At 48.3% G+C, this 14,149-nt stretch overlaps 1 protein-coding gene and 1 pseudogene across 1 annotated transcript; both read right to left on the bottom strand.

Moving 5' to 3' along the window:
* Nucleotides 1-497: 497 nt before the first annotated feature.
* Nucleotides 498-6,636, bottom strand: LOC128050593 (carbonyl reductase [NADPH] 1-like; annotated as a pseudogene).
* A 356-nt stretch (nt 6,637-6,992) lies between these two features.
* LOC128045249 (carbonyl reductase [NADPH] 1) lies at nt 6,993-13,919 on the bottom strand. Its single transcript, XM_052637750.1, has 3 exons — nt 13,559-13,919; nt 12,940-13,047; nt 6,993-8,199 (listed from the first exon to the last, which is right to left on the bottom strand). The coding sequence occupies exons 1-3, from the start codon at nt 13,845-13,847 to the stop codon at nt 7,763-7,765; spliced, it is 834 nt and encodes a 277-aa protein (XP_052493710.1). The 5' UTR covers nt 13,848-13,919; the 3' UTR covers nt 6,993-7,762.
* Nucleotides 13,920-14,149: the final 230 nt, after the last annotated feature.

Raw genomic sequence — 14,149 nt, 5'->3', positions numbered from 1 at the left:
TAGAGGCTGGTCAGCTAAAGCTGGCAGACCCAATGTGGCCATGCTCGTCGGCTTATATATTGTCTCTGGCTACTTTCTTGGTGAAAGAGGGGAGGTGAACAGTTCTCATGGAGACCACTTGAACCCGAAAACTAACAGTATTTCCCATCTGGCCCTGTTGATGATAATTCTTTCCCCAAGTAGTACTCTCACTTTCCTTGACCTACATTTTGGTCTATTAGACTTCTGAGCTGGTTCGGCATATAATCAGTTGGAACAAACAGACATTTATAAAGAACCATGTATTCATCTATTAATGTTTATTGATTATTTGTCATCCATTCTTCTTTTATTCCCTGGGATCACATAAGAAATCACAAAAGATCTCACAGAACAGTAGCCATTTCAAAGTGGCTTTGAAATTTACATAGAGGTAGGCATGCTTGATTTTTTTCATGAGGAGATATTCTGAACACTGTGTTTTCTTAGTCTAGTCAGGACAGGTAAGCAAGTGGGGCCTATGGGTAGAACTCAGGCATGAATTGCCATTTTGCAACTTTTTTCTCATGGACAAACTGTCCATGGGGCCCCTCGGCATCCGAGGGCAGAAGGGCCAAGTACACGGGGGTCTCTATTCCTTCTTCTGGGCTTTTGGGGGCTTTGGATCCCCCCATGTCGGTTCTCACCCACCCTGGGCAGCAGGCATTCAGGAGGATCTTGTCTCCTCCTCTCTGCTCACTCAGTTTCCTGGCTTGGATTCTGGACAGGGCTGTGATGCCAATTTTCGCCACTCCATATATATTATTATCCGGCCAGCCCTCCTTCCTGTGCACCCCGTTCTTTGTGTCTTCCACAAACTTGTTCATGAGCCCCACCAGCTCCTCCTCCGTGATGGTCTCACTTGTCAATTTCTGCTACAGTTCAGGGCTGCAGCTTTCAAGAGCTTTGAAGCCCCATCCACTAGACATGTTCACCACTCTGCCTAAAATGCAACACAAACCATTACTTGGGAAGGTATGTATGAGAATAATGAATACCCAATTTCCTGAGATGTTGGACTTGATTACCCCTGGAGAGCCAGTTACCAGTTTCCTACGAGATGAATTAAGACTGTATCTGTGAGTGAAGTATCCACCTGCAATGTGGGAGACCTGGGTTCGATCCCTGGGTTGGGAAGATCCCCTGGAGAAGGGAACGGCCACCCACTCCAGTATTCTGGTCTGGAGAATTCCAGGGACTGTATAGTCCATGGGGTTGCAAAGAGTCGGACACAGCTGAGTGACTTTCACTTCACTTCACTATTAGGCAGTCTTGTAACCTGCCCTAACCATGATCCTAGGGTAACTAAAGAGAAAGACATGGTATAAAGGGGAGGACAGTGCCCAGATTTCCATAAGAAAATGAAAACGGTATATTGAGGAAAGAGCTCCAAAGGTTGAAGGAATCCTTACTGCACTCAGGAGCAGATAGCATCTTTTTCTCAAAGGCCTCCTCTGGAACTAGCTGAGGACATTAGGTCACTTGGGCAGGGCTCTATGCCAGGCCTCTGTTGACCAGCAAAGGGCTGATGGGTTTGTGGATGGCAGTTCCAAGTTGACCAGAGAGCATCAGGTTGAAGGATGGTGAAATTAACTCAGTTCAGAGGGCTGAACTGATGCTCGTTTCTCTGGGTTCAGGTTTATATCAGCTCAGGAGTGGTGACTCAAGTCCTGGATGTATGATGACAGAGGTGGGCAGCAGAAACTAGACTATTTAACGGACGGTCACATGATACTCTGGGTGTCAGATGGGAAGTTAGGAGGAATTAAAGTACAACTACTTAAGGCTCATCGGAAGAATCACTTCCAAAACTGGAAGGCAGTTGGAACCACTGAGTGTTTTCAGGTGTGCTTATTTGAAGTGCTACCTGGCCCCATGAAAGTGAAAGTCGCTCAGTCATGTCTGACTCTTTGCAACCCCATGGACTATACAGTCCATGGAATTCTCCAGGCCAGAATATTGGAGTGGGTAGCCTTCCCCTTCTCCAGGGGATCTTTCCAGCCTAGGGATCCAACCCAGGTCTCCTGCATTGCAGGCATATCTTTACCAGCTGAGTCACAAGGGAAGCCCAAGAATACTGGAGTTGGTAGCCTATCCCTTCTCCAGTGGCTCTTCCCAGCCCAGGAATCGAACTGGGGCCTGGCCCCATGAGATGAGTGCAAATGGGGTGCTGCAGGAATGCAGAGATGGGATCCTTGTTTATCCGTGCCTCTCCCATTCCTGCTGTATCTGACAGGGTGAGAGAAAAAGTCTTTGCATGGTAGGAGTCATATTCTTTGAGCCAAAGGATGGGCACAGAGCAGATGAGTTGCAGGTAGTAGCCCTGGGAAGGTAGAAAATGTCCCGATGAGGTGAGATGCTGTCTGTGGGCACGGCTCCGTGTAGCCAGCAGTAGATCCTTGGGCCCAAGTTGTATTATGGTACTGGAGCAGAAGACACTGCACGATTTGGACTGATGAGCTATATTCCTCAGGCCAGGGAACACACGTTCATGCTCAGAGTAGAGGTTTGATACAGAATTGGGACAGGAAATGAAACTCTGGTTGTCTCAAATATTGGCTTACAGACATTCGTGAGCTTATGCCCACAATCAGCATGATAGGAGCCTTGGAAGAAGCCCCCGGATAGATTCCTCTCTCCTGTGGGGAAGAAGGGGTGTGGAGGATGCCAGGGTGACTCTACAGTCTTTTCCCTACTTCATTTCAACCTTCGTTTTTCTGGCCATACTGTAGTTCTGGGACCCGGCTGCAATTTATGATCTGGAAGTCAGGGGATAACTGGTAAGCAAGAAAGTTAACTATAAATTTAAACTTTTTTGGTCAGAATTCCAAATGGCCCAATGAGATGGACTGTGTCTTCACCTATCTGGCCAATTTGGAGGAACAGCAACTGCAGCTATATTGTCTAGTCAGCAGCTTAGAGAGTCCACCAGTCTGGGGCTGTGTAACCCGACCTGCGTGCTGGGGGTGGACTAAGGGGAGGTATTGATAAGGGCAGTCAGCATGAGCAGTGACGGAACTTAACATCCCTCTGAAGGATGAGAAAGTATGGGTAAAAGTCGATGACATGTGGGGAGTAGGCAGAATGGAACTGAGGATGTTTAAATGGGTTATGCAATAAGAGACATCAGTATTAATGCTGAGAGCAGGAGGAGATATCCTCTTTTAGCTCACTTATCCCAGATGCCTGATAGAGTGAAGCAACCTGCAGTCAAGGTCACTCCTGCTTTAGGACCTGCCAAAGTCAAGCATGGATGTAAGAGTTGGAATATAAAGAAAGCTGAATGCCGAAGAATTGATGCTTTTAAACTGTGGCGTTGGAGAAGACTGTTGAGAGTCCCTTGGAATGCAAGGAGATCCAACCAATCCATCCAAAGGAAATTAGTCCTGAATATTCATTGGAAGTACTGATGCTGAACCTGAAACTCCAATATTTTGATGTGAAGAACTGACTTATCTGAAAAGACCCTGATGCTGGGAAAGATTGAAGGTGGGAGGAGGAGGGGATAACAGAGGATGAGATGATTGGATGGCTTCACTGACTCAATGGACATGAGTTTGAGTAAACTCCGGGAGTTGGTGATGGACAGGGAGGCCTGGGATGCTGCAGTCCATGCGGTCACAAAGAGTTGGAAACAACTGAGCAATGGACTGAACTGAAAGTCAAGCAGAAGCCCTGGGATGTCTGTGGGATATTTTTGTAAGACGTGGTGATGGATTGAACCAATCGTTAATCACTGAGTGTTTCTCTTGCCAGGTCCCAGCAACTGTTGAGTGTTAGTTTTCAGGTCACATGTTCTACCTACTGTCCTGTGATATGGGTTATCACTGGCCTTGCTGGTAATATTCAACTCTCACATGTAAAGGAGCCATAGGAAGATACCGATACGGATGATCAAGTGTGATGGGAGATGGAGGTAAAGTCTCTGCAGGGTGTACTACTGATGGAAAATAACTAGTTGATGAAGAACTCGGCATAGCTAACCATGAGCCAGTTTCCATGCTGTAAATGAGTTAAACGCAGAGGTCATTAGGCTGAGCTGGCTCTAATTCCTTGGTGGCCTCTGTAAGCAAACCAAAACGGAAGCCTGAAAATGCCTCAAGGTGACAAAATGGGAACCTAAGGACTGAGAGTCACAAAGAGCCACCTGGGCCAGAAGCGGAAGACAGTCCACAGTTTCCTTACTTTGCTTCAGCCTTTTCTCCACAATAGTCTCTTTCTGAGTGCCTGTCAGGCGGGCCATCCTCACTAATTCTGGTTTGGTGATTTCCCATTCAAAGAGTTCTTTGTCTCAAACTGAAATAATTTTTTTGTGTGTTGCCTCTTTTTCTCTCTTAACGATACTAAATAGACTGCACAAACAGTTTTATGCTAAATAAAAAGCTGAGCGCTGAACTGAGGCTTTTGAAATGTGGTGTTGAAGACTCTTGAGAGTCCCTTGTAGGGCAAGGAGATCCATCCAGTCCATCCTAAAGGAGATCAGTCCTGAGTGTTCATTGATAGGACTGATGCTGAAGCTGAAACTCCAATACTTTGGCCACCTGATGCGAAGAGCTGATTCATTTGGAAAGACCCTGATACTGGGAAAGATTGAGGGCAGGAGGAGGAGGGGAAGACAGAGGATGAGATGGTTGGCTGGCATCACCGACTCAATGGACATGGGTTTGGGTAATCTTCGGGAGGTGGTGATGGACAGGGAGGCCTGGCGGGCTGTGGTCCATGGGGTCACAAAGGGTCAGACATGAGTGAGCGACTGAACTGAACTGAAGGTACAAGTAGCAGTTGATCAAGGCGAGAATCAAGTTATATCAATAAGGTGGATGAACCTAGAGCCTACTGTACAGAGTGAAGTAAGTCAGAAAGGGAAAGATGAATATTGTGTATGGAAAGTAGAAAGATGGTACTGATGAGCCTATTTGCAGGGCAGCAGTGGAGACGTGGACGTAGAGAACAGACTTATGCACACAGTGGGGGAAGGAGAGGGTGGGAGGAGCTGAGAGAGGATCACGGAAACACACACATTGCCACATGCAAAAGATGTAGCTCAATCGGACTCATCTCGGCTTTTTAGCAGAGGCAAGAGCTCTGTGCACACATCTCGGGTACCAGGGATGTTTGTTTTCATGGTCACTTCTGCCTGAATTGCAATCGGTATGGGATCACCAACTTTTACGATAGAAAAAGAATAGGGCTTGACACCACCCTTATGGAAGAAAGTGAAGAGGAGCTAAAAAGCCTCTTGAAGAAAGTGAAAGAGGAGAGCGAAAAAGTTGGCTTAAAGCTCAACATTCAGAAAATGAAGATTGCGGCATCTGGTCCCATCACTTCGTGGGAAATAGATGGGAAAACAGTAGAAACAATGTCAGACTTGATTTTTTTGGGCTCCAAAATCACTGCAGATGGTGACTGCAGCCATGAAATTAAAAGACTCCTTGGAAGAAAAGTTATGAACAACCTAGATAGTATATTCAAAAGCAGAGACATTGCTTTGCCTACTAAGACCCGTCTAGTCAAGGCTATGGTTTTTCCTGTGGTCATGTATGGATGTGAGAGTTGGACTGTGAAGAAGGCTGAGCACCGAAGAATTGATGCTTTTGAACTGTGGTGTTGGAGAAGACTCTTGAGAGTCCCTTGGACTGCAAGGAGATCCAACCAGTCCATTCTGAAGGAGATCAACCCTGGGATTTCTTTGGAAGGAATGATGCTAAAGCTGAAGCTCCAGTACCTTGGCCTCCTCATGCGAAGTGTTGACTCATTGGCAAAGACTCTGATGCTGGGAGGGATTGGGGGCAGGAGGAGAAGGGGACAACCGAGGATGAGATGGCTGGATGGCATCACCGACTCGATGGACGTGAGTCTGAGTGAACTCCGGGAGATGGTGATGGACAGGGAGGCCTGGCGTGCTGTGATTCATGGGGTCGCAAAGAGTCGGACTCAACTGAGCGACTGAACTGAACTGAAGTGAATAACCACAAGCCATAAGGTAAAAATGCTTACTTGACACAGTACTTTTTCCATGAACTCTGTTTTCATCTAGTAATGTTTGGTGTTAGTGAACGGTATTGCACCAATGGGTGTTTTGTCGTTTGATAATGCTGTATAGTTACATAAGATGGCATCAGGGGAGGCTGTGTGAAAGAAGCCCATATGACCTCCTGTGTACCACTCTGCAATTTTAAATTGGTTTCAGAAGTTAAAAATTCACCCAACTCAACAAAGTTCAGTGAAATCAATACTGTGAAAATCTGGGCACTGTCCTTTACCCTGGTCAAAGCTATTGCAAGGCCTTCTTGCTGGAAAAGCTTGTAATTGTGGAAGACCTGCTCTCCCTGTGACCTCTGGCCTGTGCTCCATCCCTAGGGAGGGGGTTCTAGATCCCACAGCGGAGGTTCAGGCAGTAGCCCTGCCCTGCCCCATCTGGCTCGCCCAAAGTGGCTGTAACCCCCCCAGCTCCCACCCACTTACTCTTGAAGGCAATGGCTGTGTTGTTGACCAGCACGTTGAGGCCCCCGTACTCCTTGTGCAGGAAGTCGCGCAGGGCACCGCCAACAACCGCACGATGGCAAAACCGAGGCCCTTGATGGCCCCGGTGACCAGGGCCAAGCGGGTGGAGGACATGCCCGGTGTGCAGGGCCCTTTGGAGTAGAGCTGACAAGGCTGGAGACCCACAAGGTGGCGCGGCGTGGGACAGGGAGGCCCGTCCCAGTCCAGAAGGCAAAGAACTGCGTCCTAGCATCCAGTGAGGTGACTAGTTGAGAAGGAGGAGGCCCTGCCTTCTTCTCCTGCTTAAGGAGGGATCAAATGTTCCATAAGGTTACTAAACACCCTCTAGGCTCCACGTCTTTCCTTGTGCTGTACCCTGAGCCAAAAAAAGAGGACCCAGCGCTCTTTTTCTTTAAACTTTTATTTTATATTGGAGGACAGGGCTTCCCTGGTGGCTGGGACAGTAAAGAATCTGCCTGCAATGGGGGGAGACCCAGGTTTGATCCCTAGGTTGGGAGGATCCCCTGGAGAAATAAATGGCAACTGACTCCAGTATTCTTGCCTGCGAAATCCCATGGACAGAGGAGCCCAGTGGGCCACAGTCCATGGAATTGCAGACAGCTATCCACAGATCTGCCAAGAGCTAGACAGGACTGGGCGACTAACACCCTCATCGCTGATTGACAACGCTGTCAGCTGTCACCACGGTTTCAGGGGGACAGCACAGGAACTCAGCCACACGTATTCATGTATTGGTTCTCTACAATCTCCCCTCCCTCCCAGGCTGCCACGTAACACTGAGCAGGTTTCCCTGGGTTAGGGAGTAGTATCCTGCTGGATTTTGGCTCTAGGTCATCCAGGAAGGGGGCAGAGCCAGGACTCTCTGGTTCCAGATGTTTGTCCTGAAAAATTTTAAATAGAAAAATGGAACTAATACTAGACACCCACATGTCCACCAAACTAGCTTCAGCTATTACGAATAATGGAGCAGATTCACCATTTAAGAGTTTGCACAAATGGACATTTATAAAGAATTGTTTATTTTTATTATTTGTCACCCATCCCACTTTTCCTCCCCTGGGATCACAGAAGAAATCAGAAAACTCTTTACAACATTAGCAGCCGTCTCCCAGTGAGAACTTGATCTGGATATTTTGATTCCTTTTTCTTTTTTTCTGCATAGGGATAATTTTGTCAGTGTATGTTTGGTGAATCTGGGACAGCAATATAAACAGACCCATGGGTGGAGCTGTGAGTGAGCTCACCACTGCACAACTTTTTTCTCAGAAACAAACTCTCCATGAGGCCCCTCGGCATCCAAGGGCAGAAGGGCCAAGTACACAGGGGTCTCTGCTCCTTCTTCTGGGCTTTTGGGGGCTTTGGGTCCTGCCATGTCGGTTCTCACCCACCCTGGGCAGCAGGCATTGAGGAGGATCTTGTCGCCTCCTCTCTGCTCACTCAGTTTCCTGGCGTGGATTCTGGACAGGACCGTGACTCCGATTTTCGTCACTCCATATGCGGTATCGGGCCAGCCCTCCTTCCTGTGCACTCCGTTCTTTGTGTCTTCCACGAACTTGTTCATGAGCCCCACCAGCTCCTCCTCCGTGATGGTCTCACTTCGAAACTTCTGCTGCAGTTCAGGGCTGCATTTCTTTAGAGAGTTGACACTGACAAAGCTGGATACATTCACCACTCTGCCTAAAATACAACACAGATCAGTGCACAGAAAGGCGAGCACGGGAAGGATGAATCCCTACTGGGGACAGGACTGCCCTCTTGAAAGAGAGGACATTAGGGAAGGAAGGGAATGTATTTTAGAAGGGGTTTGCTCAAAGGGTTTCATCTGTTTTATTATTATAAGTGACAACAGGTTATTGCTAATGTTTTTCAAAAGTAAGCTATATCTAAAGGGAACATTTCATGGAAATATTGGCTCAATAAAGGACAGAAATGGTATGAATCTAACAGAAACAGAAGATATTAAGAAGAGGTGGCAAGAATACACAGAAGACTGTACAAAAAAGATCTTCACGACCAAGATAATCATGATGGTGTGATCACTCACCTAGAGCCAGACATCCGGGAATGTGAAGTCAAGTGGGCCTTAGAAAGCATCACTACGAACAAAGCTAGTGGAGGTGATGGAATTCCAGTGGAGCTATTTCAAATCCTGAAAGATGATGCTGTGAAAGTGCTGCACTCAATATGCCAGCAAATTTGGAAAACTCAGCAGTGGCCACTGACTGGAAAAGGTCAGTTTTCATTCCAATCCCAAAGAAAGGCAATGCCAAAGAATGCTCAAACTACCACACAATTGCACTCATCTCACAAGCTAGTAAAGTAATGCTCAAAAATCTCCAAGCTAGGCTTCAGCAATACGTGAACCATGAACTTCCAGATGTTCAAGTTGGTTTTAGAAAAGGCAGAGGAACCTGAGATCAAATTGCCAACATCCGCTGGATCATGGGAAAAGCAACAGAGTTACAGAGAAAATCTATTTCTGCTTTATTGACTATGCCAAACCCTTTAACAGTGTGGATCACAATAAACTGTGGAAAATTCTCAAAGAGTTGGGAATACGAGACCACCTGACCTGCCTCTTCAGAAACCTATATGCTGGTCAGGAAGCAACAGTTAGAACTGGACATGGAACAACAGACTGGTTCCAAATAGGAAAAGGAGTTCGTCAAGGCTGTGTATTGTCACCCTGCTTATTTAACTTATATGCAGAGTACATCATGAGAAACGCTGGGCTGGAAGAAGCACAAGCTGGAATCAAGATTGTGGGGAGAAATATCAGTCACCTCAGATATGCAGATGACACCACCCTTATGGCACAAAGTGAAGAGGAACTAAAAAGCCTCTTGATGAAAGTGAAAGAGGAGAGTGAAAAAGTTGGCTTAAAGCTCAACATTCAGAAAACGAAGATCATGGCATCTGGTCCCATCACTTCATGGGAAATAGATGGGAAAACAGTGGAAATAGTGTCAGACTTGATTTTTTTGGGCTCCAAAATCACTGCAGATGGTGACTGCTGCCATGAAATTAAAAGACACTTACTCCTTGGAAGAAAAGTTATGACCAACCTAGACAGCATATGAAAGAGCAGAAACATTACTTTGCCAACAAAGGTCTGTCTAGTCAAGGCTATGGTTTTTCCAGTGGTCATGTATGGGTGTGAGAGTTGGACTGTGAAGAAAGCTGAGTGCCGAAGAATTCATGCTTTTGAACTGTGGTGTTGGAGAAGACTCTTGGGAGTCCCTTGGACTGCAAGGAGATCCAACCAGTCCATCCTAAAAGAGATCAGTCCTGGGTGTTCTTTGGAAGGACTGATGCTAAAGCTGAAACTCCAATACTTTGGCCACCTCATGTGAAGAGTTGACTCATTGGAAAAGACCCTGATGCTGGGAGGGATGGGGGCAGGAGGAGAAGGGGAAAACAGAGGATGAGATGGATGTATGGCATCACCGACTCGATGGACATGAGTTTGAGTGAACTCCAGGAATTGGTGATAGACAGGGAGGCCTGGAGTGCTGCAATTCATGGGGTCACAAAGAGTTGGACACGACTAAGAGTCGGACATGCAAAGAGTTGGAACTGAACCGAATCTTCTTAGAAATTACAAGAATGAAATATTTCCCTGAAACTCAATAAATAAGTCATGAAGGAAGAAGTCTGAATCTACCACCCAGAATGACCTGTGAAAAATATTTTCAAAACTCAGCCATTTAAAGTCTCTGGAAATGGTCCCGAGGGCATGGAGCAAATGAACCTCTTCTTGCAGACTATCTCCAAGAACTCAGGTGAGAACAGAGAGCATCTAGTTCAGCCGTGACTGCTCCTTCCTTTCCTCCTTTCTGACCATAACAATGGAAACTTCACTCTGCGGTGCTGCATCTGAGACGCAGGGCTCCCTCCCTGCCAAGGGCTGTGGGATCTTCCCACGATAGGGATGACATCAGCGTTTCTCATCCTGTTCCTCAGCTACCTGCTGCAGAGGTTCAGTTGCTGGTAAGTGTACCTAGGAGGTTAGGACTTCCTTCTCCAACCCATTCTTCACTCGTGGGACCAAGGCTGTAACCTCAGGCTGGGCATCCTGAGAATGCCCTGAAACTATCACTGGTCATAGCAAACACCCTTTTTTAAAAGCACAAGAGACGACTCTACACATGGACATCACCAAATGACTGGTCAATACCGAATTCAGAGTGATTACATTCTTTGTAACAGTTAGCAATAACAAGACCTGGAGCTGACCGGGGCTCAAACCATCAGCTCTTCATAGCAAAATTCAGGCTTTGACTAAAGAAAGTGGGGATAACCATTAGGCCGGTCAGCCACGACTTAAGTCCAGTTCCCCAAGAATATACAGTGCAGCTAATGACTAGAGTCAAGCGATTCGATCTAGTAAATAGAGTGTCTGAAGGACTATGGACAGATGTCCCTAATAGTGCACTGGAGGCAGGGAACAAAACCATCCTAAAGAAGAAGAAATTCAAGAAGGCAAAGTGGTTGTCTGAGGAGGCTTTCCAAGTAACTGAGGAAAGAAGAGAAGCGAAAAGCAAGGGAGAAAGGGAAAGGATCACCCAAGTGAATGCAGAGTTCCAGAGAATAGCAAGGAGAGACAAGAAGGCCTTCTTATATGAACAGTGCAAAGAAATAGAGGAAAACAACAGAAAGGGTATTGTCAGCGAGTTTAACTTTTACGCAGAGCACTTCATGTGAAATGCTGGGCTGGACGAGTTAACAAGCTGGAAATTTAGATTGTGGGAGAAATATTAACCACCTCAGATATGCAGATGGTCTCTAATGGTAGAAAGCGAAGGGGAACTAAAGAGCCTCTTGATGAGGGTGAAGGAGGGAGTGAAAGCGCCCGCTTAACACTCAGTATTAAAAAACGAAGATCGTGGCATCTGGTCCCATTGCTGCTGCTGCTGCTGCTGCTGCTAACTCGCTCCAGTCGTGTCTGACTCTGTGCGACCCCACAGACAGCAGCCCACCAGGCTCCCCCATCCCTGGGATGCTCCAGGCAAGAACACTGGAGTGGGTTGCCATTTCCTTCTCCAATGCACGAAAGTGAAAAGTGAAAGTGAAGTTGCTCAGTCGTGTCCGACCCTCAGTGACCCCATGGATGGCAGCCTTCCAGGCTCCTCCGTCCATGGGATTTTCCTGGCAAGAGTACTGGAGTGGGGTGCCATTGCCTTCTCCGTCTGGTCCCATTAGCTCATGGCAAATAGGAGGGCAAGAGGAAGAAGCAGTGGCAGAGCTCCTCTTCCTGGGCTCTGAAACCACTGCGGATGCTGAAGGCAGCCATGAAATCAGATGAGAGCTGCTTGGGAAGAAAGCTATGACAAACGCAGACAGGCTGTTAAAAAGAAAAGATATCACTTCGGAGAATCAGGGGACACTTAGGAGCTGACTTATGACGTCCTAGTGAACCAAGTCTTTGAAGGAGCAGCACCTCCCAGAACAAGCGGACAGGAAACAGGTTAGAAGCTGAGTGTAAACTGTAAACACCCTTACTCAATCTCTAGGCACTCTCTGAATCCTTTTTAAAGTATCTGCTTGTCTTACTTTGTGCGTTTAATGGGTGGAGGTTCCCCTCCTGGCCCCTTACTTCAGGGTAAACATTACAGTAGTTTAATCTAGAGGAATGAGTTTGTTTTGTCCAGAACACCAAGCACACTGCAGGGCAGTTATCAGATTAGAGATCTCTATTAGCCACACTAAGGGCTTGAACTTCACACTTGCAGGATTTATGGGAGGGGCAGTGAACCTGCCAAGAAAGAAAAGGATTCAGGAAGGGCAGGGGGTCCCTTAGGAGGGTTTACAAATGTTTAGAAACAACAGCTGAGGGCCTGTTTGTAGAGCTGGGATGGGGCAGACGGCTGGGGAGAAACTCAGCTGGACGAATTTAGGAACTGGCAATGACAATAAGTGGGCAGGCTTACCTCCCACTTATGGGCAGGGTGCCCTCCAGGTTCCTGGTGGGTGGACGACGGGATTAGTTACCAAGATGTTTTGGGGGAAGGGCGAGTCTTTGGGGGGAAGGGGACTAATGAACTGGTGGTGGTGCAGGCTCCACTAGGCTGAGTAAGAGGGGGACAGGGGAGAGGGAAGGTCTGGGAAGGACTCCTGACGGAACTGCTCCTGTGATGGGCACAGAGCAACCTAAGGGCCTCTTGGAGGAGGAAACCTCTGAGCTCAGATGGGAAAGAGAAGAAAGAGCCAGATGAGCAAAAAGCAGGTGGACAGACAGCACCAAGGACCTGGGCAGTGTGTCGAGGGACCTCAGGGTGCAGGACACCCGTCTGGGTGGAGACACGGTGGAGGCTAGTGAGGCTGAGCAGGAGCGGCAGGAGCCTGTAGATGAGACCAGGGCCAGGTGGACCCAGATCTTGCCAGAAGCACTGCAGTCTAGGGTCCAATCAGACTCACCTTGCGGTTTTATCAGAGGCAGGAGCTCTGTGCACACATCTCTGGTGGCAAAGAAGTTTGTTTTCATAGTCACCTCTGCTTGAATGTGAAATGGTGTGGTATCAGCAGCTTTCAAGAGAAGAGCAAAGTGGAGTCAAGAAACAGTTCTCGCGCGGTAACACTGCATAAGAAGATTCATTTCTTGAGTTTTGTGTACAACTAGTGAAGGTAAAAACCGGTTGAATTTTGTGCACAATACAGTCAGTACTGCACCCGTGTGAATTTCCCAGTTTGATAATGAAGCATAGTTTTGTAAGAACGCACCACTGGCACGGCCCTGTACAAAGGGTGCACACATGGGACCTCTGTGTATCAGAAAGGGGCTGTGGAATAACCTGGAAAAGGTGCCCAGGATTCTGAGCCAGAGAAACAGTTCTCTCAGGTAGAGAACATCCAATTCCTCGCAGTTCCTCTAGCCGCTCCCCTTCCCCCTTCCTTTCTCCTTCTCTAGGGCGTCATTCTGGACCCCACAGGCGGGAGAAGCCCCTCTACAGCGACTCTGCGACAGATTTGGTCCATCCTGGACCGAGATGCTCAGAGCGGGTGACCGCCTTTCCTGGAGCATCCAACCGCTTCTTACTCTTGAAGGCGATGCCCGCGTTGTTGACCAGCACGTCGAGGCCCCCGTACTCCTTGCGCAGGAAGTCGCGCACGGCGCGGATGCTCTGCCGGTCATCGATGTCCAGCTGGTGGAAACGCGGGCTCAGGCCCTCCGCCTGCAGCTGCTGCACGGCCGCCCGACCCCGCGCCTCGTCCCGCGCCGTGAGCACCACGTCCCCCGGGAACTCCCGGCACAGGTCACGCACGATGGCGAAGCCGATGCCCTTGTTGGCCCCGGTGACCAGCGCCACGCGGTTGGAGGACGACATGGCCGGTGTGCAGGGCTTTGGGTTGCCTTCAACAGGGAGCTGCGCGTCTCAGCGTCTGCGCGAGAAGAAGTGCGCGGAGCGATCACCGCCTTGCATTACCCTGGGGCGCCGGGGCTAGCGCGCAGGCGCAGACTCAGGCTCCGCCCCTCGGGGCCCGGCCGCCTGCGGACCCTCAGCGGTGTGGAGTGTGTAGAGAGGGGACTTCTGCGGAGGTTTAAGAACAGCCCTCCTCAAAAGCTGCTGCTGGCGATTTCAGGCCTGGGGGCAGAGAATCGTTCTTATTGGTCGTGCTCTCTACGTTA

The sequence above is a fragment of the Budorcas taxicolor genome, chromosome 1 (assembly GCF_023091745.1).
Source record: "Budorcas taxicolor isolate Tak-1 chromosome 1, Takin1.1, whole genome shotgun sequence".
NCBI classification, from domain to species: domain Eukaryota; kingdom Metazoa; phylum Chordata; class Mammalia; order Artiodactyla; family Bovidae; genus Budorcas; species Budorcas taxicolor.
This window is presented reverse-complemented; position numbering and strand designations above follow the sequence as displayed.

Bases quoted from the DNA above. Each gene is read 5' to 3' on its own strand.
- LOC128045249 (XM_052637750.1), bottom strand. From the start codon at position 13,847: ATGTCGTCCTCCAACCGCGTGGCGCTGGTCACCGGGGCCAACAAGGGC. The intron at 13,048-13,558 runs GTAAGAAGCGGT...TTCTCTTGAAAG, and splicing joins CGCGGGCATCGCCTTCAAGA to CTGCTGATACCACACCATTT. The intron at 8,200-12,939 runs GTGAGTCTGATT...GTTGTATTTTAG, and splicing joins GCCTCTGATAAAACCGCAAG to GCAGAGTGGTGAATGTATCC.